Source organism: Sabethes cyaneus, chromosome 1, assembly GCF_943734655.1.
Source record: "Sabethes cyaneus chromosome 1, idSabCyanKW18_F2, whole genome shotgun sequence".
Taxonomy (NCBI): domain Eukaryota; kingdom Metazoa; phylum Arthropoda; class Insecta; order Diptera; family Culicidae; genus Sabethes; species Sabethes cyaneus.
This window is the reverse complement of record NC_071353.1, coordinates 10,190,861-10,206,308: the sequence shown is the minus strand read 5'-3', so window position 1 is coordinate 10,206,308 and position 15,448 is coordinate 10,190,861. Positions and strand designations below refer to the sequence as shown.

Sequence of the window (15,448 nt, the reverse complement as noted above, 5' to 3'; positions counted from 1 at the left end):
GACTCAATTTTCAGTGAAGGTAGCAAACTTTTTGGCTACGCAGATGACTTTGATATTGTAGGCTGAAACTGCGCAACGGCGGAGGCAATCTGCGCTAGACTGAAAGCGGAGGCTAGTGGTAAATGTGTTGCAGACCAAACACATGATTGGTAGAGGCTCAAAGAGACGAACGTGCACTTTTCGTGGACGGTAATCATTGACGGTGACGAACTAGAAGCGGAAGATGAGTTTGTATATTTGGGATCGCTGGTGGCCGCGGATAAAACAAATTAATAAGGAGATCTTGCAGCGCATTCACGCAGAAAATCGTGTCTACTTTGCCCTTCGCAAAACGCTTTCATCCGCTAGCAAACGAAAGCCACCGTACGATGCGGACAAAGTACACAGTCCTTATTAGACCGGTAGTTTTTATGGATTTGACAATGCTCACGGAGGACATGCCCACCCTTTCGGACGATATTTGATGGAGCAATAGTTGGAAGCGGAGAGCGGCGGAGGTACACTAGAATCACTTTTTACGCCCATTCATTCTACGTGGTTTCCTTTTGCGTAAATATTTTTACGTTCGAAATTTGAATTAACGTCGTCTCGTTTTACGTCTAAAGTTTGAAAAAACGTCCACTCTTTTTACGACCGATTGTTTTTACGTCCCATAATAATGGACGTAAAACGAGACTTGAGTGTATATGAATCACGAGCAGTAGACACTGCTACCTTCGGACATCTGATGAAAGTCGGTAAGCTACGGTGGACCGAACAGTCATAAGGAAAACGGTTCTATTTAACAATCCCACGACGAGCACCTAGACCCAACGTGCGAGATGGCTCAGCTTGGTCTTGCGGCTTGCGCCTTCTGAAACGCCTGAGAAATAGGTGACGAGTAACCCAAGATTGAGTTGAATGCAGCCGACTAGTTGAAACAGCACGAGCCACCCTAGGTCTATGCAACGGACGACAACAACGAGGATCGGGCAAATAGTTCCAAAAATTTTCCTGTGCTAAGCAGTTGGTAGCAGAAATTTCAAACTTCAAAGTCTAGAATAAATTTTCTTCTGGGTTGGGGTTTCAGCCCCTAAAAAAACCCGCGTCGCTACGCCCATGGTCGGAAAACACGAGTGGCAATTGACCGCCGTGAAAATTTCGCAATGGATTGACTGAATTTACAAACGCCTCCGTTTGACTAACCCTTAGGGCACCCATTGGCCCGACCTAATATAATTTTTGACGTGAATATGGATATTAAGGGAGCAGTCGGCGTGGACTATTTTTGGTAGATACGGGTGACTTACTACCTGAAGCAACGTAGACTGTTTCACTGTTCACCAATGGAGGAATCTGGAGATGCCCCGAAGAAATCCACTGTATAGTTGAAGGCCTCACTTGTAGCGCCTGAAGGAAGTTGACGAAGTTGTAAACATTTTCTGGCTTTCTCTGGATAATGATGGCATGACCCACGTGTTGGAGTGTGTCTAGGTTAACAACATCCAAGACTGGCTGGATATGGTCTACCTGCGACATGGACGACTGGCGCTTTTCTCTATCTGACGGAAGCTATTATACGCCCTTTGGAAGGCGGGTTTCATCACGTTTGTGGAGCTCTTCATGGCCCACGAGCAGAATATTCAGTCGGCTCCACATCATGCGTCAGTTAGAAGAGCACGTGACTTTTCTAACTCCGTTCTTGGTGTTAGTTAGATGGACTGAACGTTCTGTTTAAGGTAAAATTAGTCGTCATCGATTCTGCCAATTTCAAAAGCAGTTTTTTTGTTTGAAACAAAAATTTTGTTTATGAAAATATATTCACTGTGTTCAGATTGGCAAGAAGAATGCAGTATTTATATTTTTATAAACAGAATCCCGATTTTGGTCCGAAAAACTGCTTCCAAAATTGGGCGTTTCCGACCAAAAGTTAATGACTGCTAGTTTCCCGTTAAACGAACTCGACATCATTAACTTTAATCATAGGTATGAGGAAGAGGTATTTAGAGCTTACAAGAGAAGAGCAGTGAGTATGAGGTTGTGACTTGCTTTTCAGTCAGCTCAAACTAGTAATTTTGCCTCCAGAATACGTATTTACCTTTACCCAATCTTTTCTGCTTCGCGCTTTAGTCTGGTGTATGTTTTGCCGATAATGTCCATGTCATCGCCAAGCAGACGAATTGACAGGATTAGTTAAACATTGTGTCCCGCGTCATTAGTCTTCCAGTTGGCTTCGAGGTATGATGCTGGCCTAATAAGCCAGTGGTCGTATGTTCGAATCTCGGCTGGGAGAGGCTGTTAGAGTCAATAGGATCGTATCAACTGGCCCTGCAATTGTCCTGTACTCTAACAGCTGGCTGCGAAGTCTGTCGTATAAAAACAGAAGGTCAAGTTTCGATAACGGAATGTAGGACCTAGGCTTTGCTTTCCTTCGCTTTGTGTCCGCGTGTTGATATGCGCTGTAACCACCCTATCACGCGCTTTTGCATGTCACCCATCACGATAAGAGCTGTACCCAGCTCGTGTGTACTGCCGCAGCTCTGGTAGATGGTGTATCCATCTCTTACGAATGTATGGGGTCTACGATTCCAGCATACCTCCTGCAGCACTACAATGTCGAACTTTTCTTTTTTCCTGAATGGACTCATCACTGCGAGCAGTATCGTTGATCTATTGTGATATCGTCCGGGTGTTTGCTGTATGACACGCATTGCATTTCTTTGCTATAATCGCTATTGAATAAGCGATATGCTTATTGAATTTCATGCGTGTTTGTGTGTAATTAAGTTTTACCCTTCCTTCAATGCTTTCTCTACTTTACCCACCTCGTTCCACATGATAGCGCTGTCCCCAATTACAGCCGTCCCTGCTAACCAGTGCATTTAACTATCAGGGTCTCATTTTTGCACTGCCAATAGGCCTTATCGGGATAATATGGAATTCAGCATGAAGGTGATGAGGGGCCTGATAATAAACCCATGCTAAAGTCATTTTTACATCGAATGGCCTGATTCTACTAAGATTCGAACCCACGACCATTGGCAAAGGTCAAAGCAGACCCGGTAAACTTGCGGCTTCAGAGCCCCTCAATGTCGGACTTACTGGCCCTCAATAAGTCCGAAAGAATGCGGGACTTACAGTTCCATGTTCCAAGCTTCAAATCGTTAGTCTTTTTTCGTTGCCTTGGTCTATGCCAATTATTCCGGTCCCTATTTACCTTATTTGCTTCCTGTACTATTACGTTTTATGGCTGTACTATTATGACGATAGATGGCTTGGGGTTATCCGGGATAACCACTGAACCGTCAATGGCATGGAACGTCGTCGACTGACGGTGCTTGCAGCGGCGGGTGCGTGGCTTATTCGTATGCTAAATGGTCGAACTAGAGCTGCGGAATGTGGCGCGAGAGTTCACCACGACGCAGTTGTCGCGTGGTTTTGCGGGACAGTCTTCCAGAAGGTTCTCGATGTTTGGTGTCGTTGTTACTATGTAGTTTAGTCCCATGTTTACCTACTACTTGCTTACTTATTCAGCCGAGAGCCGGGGTGGCTCTTGCCGTATCAAGAATTTCTCTCCATTGTACTCGGTCCTGGGTTACTCGTCGCCAATTCGTTGCGCGTCTCGACGCACGCAAGTCAGCTTCAACCTGGTCGAGCCATCGCGCACGTTGAGCCCCTCTATTCCTGGTGCCGGTGGAGTTTTTGAAGAGAACGGTTTTCACTACACAGTCGTCCGGCATCCTTGCGACGTGACCGGCCCACCGTAGTCTCCCAACTTTCGCCAGGTGAACGATGGGAATCTCTCCAAGTAGTGCCTCAACTCGTGGTTCACTCTCCGCTTTCCGTTTGCACTCCGCCAAAAATAGTCCGCAACACCTTTCGTTCAAAAACGGCAAGTGCACGTATGTCTTCCGTAAGCAAAATTACTGTTTCAAGTCCGTAGAGGACTACCGGTCTTACTAGTATTTTGTACTTCGTCAGCTTTGTGCGGCGGCGTATGCTCCTAGATCGAAACGTCTTGCGGAGGGAAAAGTAGGCTCGATTTTAGCTTGAATGCGTCGTTGAATCTCCTTACTCGTATTATTGTCGGCGGTGACCAGAGATCCCAAATATACGATCTCGTCAACCACTTCCAGTTCATCGCCGTCAATAGTCACTGTCCGTGAGAGGCCAACGTTACTTTCTCGGGAGCCTCTTCCTACCATATATTTGGTTTTCAACGCATTAATTTGTAACCCTATCCTCCTAGCCTCCGTTTATAGTCTGGCGTAGATTACCTCCGCCGTCCCACGGTTTCTAGTAATGATGTCGAGGTCGTCTGCAAAGGCTAGGAGTTGGCTACTCTTGCTGAAGATCGTTCCTCTCGTTTCGATGCCCGCTCGCCGGATCACACTTTGAATAGCGATATTGAATAACATACAGGACAGTCCATCCCATTGCCGTAACCCTCTGCGCGATTCGAAAGGACTTGAGAGTATTCCCGAAACGCGCACGTAACACATCACTCATTCTAGAGTAGCTTTGATCAGCCGCGTCAGGTTGTTCGGAAAACCGTACTCGTGCATTATCTGCCTTAGCTGTTCGCGTTCAACGGTATCGTATGCTGCTCTGAAATCCACAAAAATATGATGCGAAGGCACGTTGTACTCTCGACATTTCTGAAGGATTTGTCGAAGAGTAAAAATTTGATCCGTAGTAGCACGGGCCCGCCTGATACCGCCTTACGAAATCTCTTGCTAATAGACGACGCAACAAACTCTGGGAGAGCACCTTGTAGGCGGCGTTGACCAGCATAATGCCGCGGTAGTTACAGCAGTCTAGCCGATCGCCCTTTTGTAGATGGGACCGACTACGCCTTCCATCCACTCCTTCGGTAGTTTCCTTTCTCCGCAAATTCTTGAAATCAGCCAGTAAAGTGCCGTTGCTAGCGGTTCTTGGCCATTTTTATAGAGTTCAGCCGGGAGTCGGTCCACCCGACATAGTTAAACGAGTTAATCGTACAATTAAAGAATGCCAACCAGCGCTAGGAGACTGCATCGGAAAACTACGGACATCAAACCCTACATTACCTAGAATTAAAGGACAACCCAAAATACACAAACCAGGAACGGAAATGCGGAAAATAATCACGGCAAACGGATCACCTACGGACGGAGAACGGAGAACGGAGAACTAGCAGAAGACGACATAATGGTCTCTTTCGATGTTACGGTCTCATTCCCAAGCGTCCCAGTGAAAAAATCGATAAGCCTCTTGTAAGACTGGCTATTGAAACAACATGAGGACAACGCATGGAGAAAAAAGGTGGAAGGTTATTTGAAGCTGACACGTTTGTGTATGGAGGAGAACTACTATACATTCAAAACCAACTATTACAAACAGTTGAAAGGTGCACCGATGGGCAGTCCATTATCACCGTTCCTGTGTGAGCTGTTCATGGCTAACATTGAAAACAAGCTGGAACAAAACCAGGTACTCCCAAAAAGCTGGTAGCGATACATCGACAATGTTTTCAGAATAATCAAAAAGGGAGAACTGGAAACCATTCTAGCAGTTATGAATGGCACACACAGTAACATACACTTCACATATGAAATAGAAAAGGACGGAAAACTTCCTTTATTGGACGTCGTAATCAGACAAATTGCTGCAGCTTTCCATCACATGATACATAGGACGGAAACATTACTGTTAAGTGAGCTAGGGAAACAAGAATTGACACACATTTTGGAAATTGCAAAACTAAACGGATACAAAGAAAGGATAATCCAGAACATTATTGCCAAGAGACGAAGAGAAGCATACAAAAAATCACTCACAACACTAGCACCAATAACACCAGAACTTAAGAGAGTGACAGTAGAATATGACGAAAATATAACACGCTCTCTCCGTAGAAAAATGAGGAAATTTGGAATTGACCTAGTTAACACCAGCCGAAAGAACGAGCTCAAAAATAAGTTGGGATCATCTAAAGACCCGGTTGAAGAACACAGAAAATCTGGGATTTATGAAATCAGTTGCCCACATTGCGAAAAGGATTACATCGGCCAGGCTAAAAGGAATCTGGAAACACGTACTAAAGAACACTTGGCAGAGATAACAAAAGCATCTAGAGATACCGAGAAGGCTCTAACACACCATTTTAGATCACAAGTGGCTGAGCATATCGTCAACGACAACCATCCGCTGACCATTAACAACGCAAAAGTAGTAAACAATCCACCCGAAAACAAAACAAAACCGGCTTGATAACTTCCCACGAATCTACTTGCTAGCGGCGATAGACGGCTAAAGGCGATCTGAGAAAGCACTATGGGTGGCATTGAGAACGGTGATCGCTCGATTGTTCTCATCGAGTGCAGCTTGTCGCCTTTCTGTAGGTAGCTGTTCTGTCTCTCAAATCCTGAAAATTAGGAGGTCCGCACCAATACCATCTTTCCCAGCCGATTTATTGTTCTTTAGCTGCATGATGACCTCCTTAACTTCAACTATCGTTGGGGCTGGCACCTCTTCTCCGTTTGTCGCACCGTCGAAATCGATTTCCCCGTCGCGATGGAACTGCACCTGGACGCCATTCAGGTGTTCATCGAAGTGCTGTTTCCACCTTTCGGCCATCTCACGATCGTCCGCCAAAATACTGTGCCATTCTTATCCTGACACATTTCGGCTCGCAGCACGGGATCCGTTGCGGGTGCGGAATCCGTTAGAACTTCCGCGTTTCCTAAGAACGAAAGGTAGGCGCTCCAACTCTACATACTCCTGCTCTTCTAGGTAGCGCTTCGTGTCCCGGAAGATTTGGTTTCTCTGCATCTTCTTCTGTTTGTGTCTTTCCACGTTGTAACGTAAGGCACTGCGCATCTTAGCCGCCTGCAAGTGCATTCTCCTCAGTCATCACCATCCTACATTCATCGTCAGACCAGTCATTCTGTTGATTCCGTGCCACATGAGTGTTGCCGATGCCGATGGAGTTCTCCGCTACCCTGCTAATGAATGTTTTGATGGTGTTCCAACAGTTCTCGACAGAGATTTCGTCCAGGTCTTCCTCTTCCGACAGCACAGCTTCGAGTGAGTGCATATAGTTCGCGGCGACCTCCGGGAAGATAGTTTTTCCTAAGTTTAGAAAATTGGGTTGTTTTTCAAAGGGGATTAAACTATTTTTAGGTGTGCTTTAGCTATCCCCTGATCTGCCTTTAGTTTCATCAATGGTGGTTAGGGTTTACGTGGGTCTGCTATGGATTGCGTAACTAACTAAAGTCTCGAAGTTTATATACCTAAAGTGTGATGATAAACGTTGAGAGTGGCATATGGATTCCACGCTCATTGGAAGTACCGTGCAAGCACCATATTCAAAACAGTGCCTAATTCTGAACAGTTGCAAATTTTTCATAATGACAAAACTCTGGTTATTTAAACCATTTTAATAATATGAAATCATCAGATGTAGTAATTAGTTGTTTAAATAGCTATAATATTGTCACTATTTATGAAAAATTTGCAACTGTTCCGAATTAGGCACTGAATATGGTGCTTGCACGGTATTTAACCGACGAGAACGTCAGGTTTGATAATAGAATCAATAAGGAATTGATAATCGGCAATTTACCAGAAAATCACTAAAACAACTTTCGCAGGGAAGATCACTCCAAATTGTATGTTTTCACACATCTTTGAGTCGTAGAAATATACATTAACAAGGATTTCTTTGGGTACTATAGTAAAACTGTGTTTCAATCAATCACACAAAATGATATTTCCAGATGTTCACAAAATATTTTGGGTTTTTGTAATCCCCTACAGCGCCGAAAAGGCTGGTCAGATTCCATGATAAGATTACAGATCCAATTTTCATAAAATCCCCACTTTTTATTGACCGATAAAAAAAATTACACCAATCCTACTGATACGGATAGTAGAATGGATCGTTGGCATATCGTTCCTCTAGATCGCTCCACAGGTCGATACGGTCCTGATTCGGGTGGTGGCTTGCAACAAGGTCGTGACCAATATCCAGATAAGCCATGTTGCCGCCCTGAATCGGAGCCCATATAACGTTCTGTAGATCTGTGTCGGAGTTAGGCGTAGGGTGTCCGGTAATAGCAAAATTGGTCCACAGACGAACCATGCGTTGACGGACGGTAAGGGCATGATTTCCTGGGAGTATTGGCGTCACGGGAAGATTGGTGATAGAAAATAGGTAAGGAAGCTCATCTGCATGCATTGCTCCAGGGAAGTCCGTCAGCAGTAGAAGCCGTTTGATGAGGTTCAAATCGCCATCGAAGCTAAACTGATAGTAGAAGGTAGGTTGCGAATTTGCCGCTGCCGTTAGGCGGGTTGACTTGTCCACAGCATAGATGAACTGCTGATCGGTATGAAATTTGCACCACTCCAGCATAATATCTGGTCCTAGAGCGCGATCTTGCCAATAGAAATCGCGGAATGCTTGACTGACTGCATTGGCCTCAGTAGTGCCTGCTGGAATGTTCCAGAAGTGCGGCACGAAAAACCCTGGATTGCGGGTAAATTCGTTCCAAACGGTTGAATCTAGGAAATGCTCGCGAACCATGAACAAACTTTCTATACTTGTGTAACCGATCATAAACGGAACATGATTGAAGGACCCGGAGTGCAGAATTTCAATTGGACGTTGAGTTATAAATGTGGGTTCGGGGGAATTTACCGGTTCTGCACTAGGGACATACTCGAAAGGTTTGAAACCCCGTGGAATAGGAATGTCGGTTAAGCCTCTTTGGAGATCTATAAAATCTGAAATTGGTGTGTACCGTAGAAGACGCGTCAGTTCTTCAGTGTCGTGTGGATATCCAAATGCGTCGGCAATGTTTCGAGACATTTCCACTGGGTTGTATTGGAAACCCCATGGAACCAGGGCTGTTCCAGATTGAGCAATCGCCTTATGAAACAATCCAGTAGCCATCGAAGACATCACCAAGAAATGAACCAAAACTCCTCCGGCACTTTCACCGAAGATCGTAACGTTATTCGGGTCTCCGCCAAAAGCGGCAATATTATCACGAACCCATCGCAAAGCTTCAACGCAATCTTTTAAACCCCAGTTTCCTTGAGCGTGTGTGTCTCCCGTACTGAAGAATCCGAAAATTCCCAACCGATAGTTAATCGAAACGACTACCACGTTCTCCGTAATCAAGTGCTCTGGTCCGTATATTCTTGCATCCCCGGAACCCAAAACAAAAGCTCCACCATGGATCCACACCATAACCGGTCGTGATCCGATTATGTTTTGCGTATAGACGTTCAGGAAAAGGCAATCCTCGTTTCCGGAGTATTCGCTAAGGGGACTGAACTGAGCACAGTTGCTCCCGAACTCCGTTCCATCGCGAACTCCTGTCCAACCGCCGTGAGGCACAGGATTCCGGAAGCGTAGATCACCGATTGGTGGTTCAGCGAACGGTATTCCATTGAACTGGAAATAACTGCAAAACAGACCACAGCTGGAGGTTATTCCCTGAACCTGACCACCGGTCGTGGTGATTATTGGTCGACTCTGCAATAGACCGATTGTCCGATTGTTAATTTTATTTCATCTAAGCAAAGGTATCAATGCAGTTCAGCTTACCGCATCCTGGGACACGCAGACGGAAATCGATACCGCTAGTAGCGCTAGTAACTTCAACATGATTGACAAACTGGGTGCCGGTCTGGCAGCACCTGGTACTTTTATAAACAACTGGATTAGATAACGGAATGAGACGTCAGTATTGAAAGTTTTTTATTTTGATTGGGGAAATTCTCGTAGATTCGATTGTAGATCCTTTACTGCTGCTGGATATCTCCTGATAATAGGTATGTGATTAAATGCAAAATTATTCATGACATGAAACTGTTATTCATCCCCAAGAGCAAAGTCGAGCTGATTGGTGCGCAATTACTGTCTGTTATTCCAAAAATATCCGATATATTTAGAAATGTAAAGAACAGCTACAGGTACAGGAATATAAATACCTACAACTTTACCATTGACTGTCTTAGCGAAGTCTTAGACAAAAATTTGGTCTTTGTAAGCATTCAATTGTCACGCAGTAAAACGTGTGACGAGAAACACATAATTTTAATTTAAAAAAAATCCTACTTTAGCTAATTGCAGTTCCCATACAAATAATTTGTTGCATAATAGCTTCCCAAGGGCTTCTTTCTCGAATATTAGCTATATAATGGTTGAATAAACTGTTAATCAAATAAAATGTTCGTTGGAACGGGGCGCAGCAGGCTGATGCCTCAAAAGAAAAACAAAATCAGCAATCGAAAAATGTATCAAAATATTACAGAAATTCAATATTATGAAATTTGATGCGTACTGCTATTTCTAGAACAGTGCCTAAATGGTCACGTTCAGCAAAAGGTGTTGTACTTAATTGGAACGCATTAGGGGAGGTCCATTGTTACCACCAGCAACATAAATCAGAAATCGTTTGTGATAAGATACTGCCGCAATTAGTCCTGAACACCAGCAATTGCCGGGTACGCGATAAGCTCAGCCGATTAGCCGACAACAATCGGATGATTTGATATTTTCGGATTCATGCACCTACGCAATATGTTTCAGGCTTAACTCTATGGCTTTATTATTTTACTTTTTGCCTACGTCATAGGAAATTCGAATGGATTGTTAGCGTAGTTATTTTCCAAGTTTGTCCAGGTTGCTACGCGTGCTTGATTCGGATTGAAGCCGGGCACCAAGTTTGTGTTGATATCCAAGTATGCCATGTTTCCTTGCTGTACCGGCGCCCAGTTGATGTTCTGCAAGTTTGAGTCGGAGTTGGGCGTTGGATTACCGTGGGCAGCGAAGTTCGTCCATAGACGAATCATTCTACTGCGAACCGTCAGTGCCGGATTGCCCGGCAGAATAGGCGTGGCTGGCAAGTTTGTCATGGACCACATGTACGGTAGTTCATCAGCGTGGATTGCACCCGGCCAATCCGACAGTAGAAGCAGGCGCTTGACCAAGTTCAAATCGCCGTCAAAACTGAATTGATAATAGTACGTCGGAGCGGTGTTGTGCTGTGCAGTTAATCGAACCGTTTTATCGATGGCGTAAATGAACTGTTGATCAGTGTGGAATCTAGTCCATTCCAGCATTATGTCAGGTCCCAGTTGGCGATCCTGCCAGTAGAAATCACGGAAACCTTGGCTGACTGCATTCGAAGCTGCCGTACCCTGGGGAATATTCCAGAAATGAGGTACGAAGAAATGAGGATTCCTAGAGAATTCATTCCACACAGTGCTATCGATGGTGTGTTCGTAGATCATGAAGAGGGACTCCGCGTCATTATATCCAATCACGAAAGGAACATGATTGAAGCTTCCAGCATTCAAAATATCAATTGGTCTTTGCGTTAAGAAGGTTGCTTCTGTTGAGTCCGCGGGTTCAGCCGTTGGGACAAATTCAAACGGTCTAAAGCCACGAGGAATGGGAATATCGGCCCAGCCTTGTTGAAGACGGACGAACTCACCCTTCGGAGTGTAACGTAATAGACGTACTAACTCTTCGTTATTATTCGTAGGATAACCAAACGTATTGGCGACATGGGCAGCCATCTCGCGAGGATTATACTGGAAACCCCAAGGCACTAGAGCTGTTCCTGATTGAGCGATTGCCTTGTGGAACAATCCACGGGCCATTGGAGATAAAACTAGGTAGTGAACGGCGGCGCCGCCGGCACTCTCTCCAAAAATAGTTACGTTATTCGGATCTCCGCCAAAAGCAGCAATGTTATCACGTACCCACCGGAGGGCTTCCACACAATCCTTCATACCCCAGTTGCCTTGCGCAAACCGATCGCCTGTGCTGAAGAATCCAAGAATTCCGAGACGATAGTTAATAGTAACTATCACTGCATTTTCTTGCACCAAATGATCGGGTCCGTAGATCCAAGAATCTCCCGAACCACCGGTAAAGGAGCCTCCATGTATCCACACCATTACCGGACGCGATCCGACTATTTGCTGTGTGTACACGTTCAAAAAGAGACAATCCTCACTTCCCGAGTAACCGTCTCCTACCAACGCTCCTGATGGACAAGAGGCTCGATGTTCACTTCCATCTTTGACGCCTTGCCAGCCTCGATGTGGGACCGGATTGCGGAAGCGTAGCTCGTCAACTGGAGGTTCCGCGTACGGGATGCCATTAAATGCAAAATAGCTACAGAAGAGGCCACAGCTGGACGTGACACCCTGAATCTGTCCACCGGTTGTATTGATGATAGGCCGACTCTGCAGACGAGAACACAAATAATGTAAATAACCTGAAACGTACATTGATTCCTAGACTACCTACCGCGTCACCGTTGACGCTGGCGCAGGCCAGCGCTAGCAGTACCAAGCATTTAAACATTCCGATAGACGTTTAAGATACTGACTGAATCCTTTTAGTTCAATGAAGCTTATATAGCTATCGACAGCTGCTTTCGGCATGGTCAACATAAACAGATGATAAGATTTGGATTTCGTGAGGAAATGGATTGGGTAGATAGGCATGACGTCATTGGAGGCCTAATCGGGTATTTCCAACGGCAGTAGACCTCTATTTGTCTGCTGTAATCGATGTAAATGACTTTCGCGGTTCAAGTAGATGATGATGTGTCTTACGTTGATAAGAAATCCCTTTTGGTATAAGAAGATACGCCCGATTCCATCTGATATTTCAACTATCTAGTGCAGGCAATGCTGAAGAAAAGTGTTCTTACAACACGGCTTACGAGGGATGGTGCATGTGGAAGTTCTTTAAAGGCCAAAACAGCGTACCAGAAGAAGAAAAGATGAGAAGCAAACTGTTAAATCAGATTTTGTTAAGATCGTTTTGGATATTGCCCCTTTTATGACTATTTAGACTACTGTGTTAATCATTTAATGCAACGTACCGCATTTTGCACTGTTAATCTGATACTAGAGTGGCTTTTAGTTTTATCTAATAATGAGTTTAACTTCTTTTTGCTTCTTACCCTTCTTTTTCACTTCATTTTCTTTGAGCAAAATCGTGTGCGAGATTCGACTGTGATAATCGTGTGAATCGGGGTAGTCTAAATAGGGGCAAATGTCGCAATACCCAGCAGTGGTGATATATCATGAGATAGACCACTTCACGTAGCCGGAGGCATGGTAACTTGCTGCTATTGATCATTAAGGGTATTCACGAAGCACTTGCTATTTTGCGTATACGATGTATTGTGTATTTATACTGCCGTTATTCGCATAACAGTTCCATCTCCATAGAAACTGAGACCGCTACGTTAATACATCTATTGAGTTTTTCTGTGCTAGAACTTTACATAACGTAAGATGCCATACGGGAAAGCAATATCAATATAAGCAGTGTTGTCAGTTCGTAAAATAGTCTATATACTAGAAATACTCAGAGTATGAGAGATACGCGGAGGCCATCTTGGAAGCCAATAGACCAAATCATCATATTGTCAATTGACAGATACTGGCGCCCTTGTTTACATTTTAGAAAACTTTCCTTTCCGTTTATAGCGAATGTAGCGTGTTTTTTAACATTTTACAGGCATAATGGCTTTTAGATTTAGTCTTAATGCTGTTTAAACTCGGTTTAAACAACAAACTTGCTGTTTAAACAGTTGAAACTTTTTTGGATTCTGCGGTCTGTTTGTAAACAAGGGCGCCAGTGTCTGCCAGATGACGTCATCTTGATTTGGTCTATAGACCAAATCATCATACCGTCAATTGACAGATACTGGCGCCCTTGTTTACATTTTGGAAAACTTTCCTTTCCGTTTATAGCGAATGTAGCGTGTTTTTTAACATTTTACAGGCATAATGGCTTTTAAATTTAGTCCTAATGCTGTTTAAACTCGGTTTAAACAACAAACTTGCCGTTTAAACAGCTGAAACTTTTTTGCACTCTGCGGTCTGTTTGTAAAAAAGGGCGCCAGTATCTGCCCGATGACGTGACCTTGAGTTGGTCTATAGAGCTTCGTGAATTGTCAAAAGGGAGCCAATCGAACGCGCTTATCGTTTGCATAAATGTTTGATTAAGAAGTATAGATCATTTTGCGATGACGTCATTTTGCCGTCAAATGACACCACTGGGTGGTTTGTTTACATGTTTTTTGTCACATCCAGCAGTTTTGATTTGAATTTTCGTGAAGGATTACTGCATCAGTTTCTGTAAAATGCATGTAACGCACTTTCTCTTAAATAAAAACTATATATTTCTATCATTATCTGCCGGACAAAGATAGAAAACTCAATTCAAAATTTACCACCATGTAAACAAACCACCAAGTGCTGTCAAAAAAGTGTGGTTAGGAGCTCCCGTGTAATGATCTATTGCAATACTCATGAGAGTTACTTAAGCTCCTGTCAGATTGTCACGCATCACGAATATTATATTCGAGAGTGCATACGAAGCTTGGCAGTGCTTGGCTGTCATTGGCTTTAGTTTCCGCGTATCTCTGTTACTGTGAGTATTGCGGCGCTTATATTAAATCCACCTTCAGCGGCGGTGATAACACGCTCAGGAGATAACCGCGATATAAACGCAAAATTAATATCTAACTTTTTGGGTTTTTGAGGGCTCGATAAAATAACAGTTTTGTGGATTATTTTTAATAAAAAAAAAAACAAACACTAAATTACTGTAATCAGCCATGCGCTTATCTTCTGGTTCAACAGTCAAGATAACTGCAATGAAACGATTTTTCTTCAAGACGGGTTATTCAAGACGAATAGATTTCATTATACCATAGAAAAAGATCCTGCCTTCTAAAACCTCCACATGCCAAATTTGGTTCCATTTGCTTGATTAGTTCTAGAGTTATTAGGAAATTTGTATTTCATTTGTATGCCCCCCCCCCCTCTTAGACGGGGAAGAGGTCTCAGTACCCCGTTGAAAAAAATCCTACCTTCTGAAACCCCCATATGTCAAATTTGGTCCCATTTGCTTGTTCTTGAGTTCTCGAGTTTTGAGGAAATTTGTGTTTCATTTGAGGGTATGAAATGGGGAAGGCAAATAAGGAAGCGTCCAACATAGCTCCAGCAATCCCAAGCCCCTACCTAGCGCCTCCACGTGGCCTTACCCGGTAATGCACTATTGAGTAGCCAAGCTAGGAGTTGCGATGATGGGTGGTTCCCAGATGCCTGATCTCAAAACTGCATGTTTGGATGACGGCTGAGCCACACGACCTTGTTAGTAGGTAAGCCTAACATAACTTATTTTAACTATTTGTTTCGTTTTAGCTCATGGAGCAAGCACCTCCTACTATACAGTGAAAACTCGGGCGGAAGAAAGTTTAAATAATGCTCATGGATACCAGAAGAAAAATTAAATTAATAATGGAAGCACTTATGTAAACTCAAATGATTCAACTCTATTCCAGGACTGCTGGTGAGATTGTTCTATTTTTGTCTCTATATCTACATATAATGTATATTCATATAACACATATCTTATTGCATTGCCATATACCATCAC

At 43.8% G+C, this 15,448-nt stretch overlaps 2 protein-coding genes across 2 annotated transcripts; both read right to left on the bottom strand.

Annotated features, from left to right (window-relative positions):
• Positions 1 to 7,876: 7,876 nt before the first annotated feature.
• LOC128733666 (juvenile hormone esterase-like) lies at positions 7,877 to 9,634 on the bottom strand. The gene is made up of 2 exons (XM_053827410.1): positions 9,575 to 9,634; positions 7,877 to 9,502 (listed from the first exon to the last, which is right to left on the bottom strand). Exons 1-2 carry the CDS (start codon positions 9,632 to 9,634, stop codon positions 7,877 to 7,879), a joined length of 1,686 nt encoding a protein of 561 aa, XP_053683385.1.
• A 962-nt stretch (positions 9,635 to 10,596) lies between these two features.
• On the bottom strand, positions 10,597 to 12,349 carry LOC128746140 (esterase E4-like). The gene is made up of 2 exons (XM_053843189.1): positions 12,293 to 12,349; positions 10,597 to 12,228 (listed from the first exon to the last, which is right to left on the bottom strand). Exons 1-2 carry the CDS (start codon positions 12,347 to 12,349, stop codon positions 10,597 to 10,599), a joined length of 1,689 nt encoding a protein of 562 aa, XP_053699164.1.
• Between the last annotated feature and the right edge of the window lie 3,099 nt (positions 12,350 to 15,448).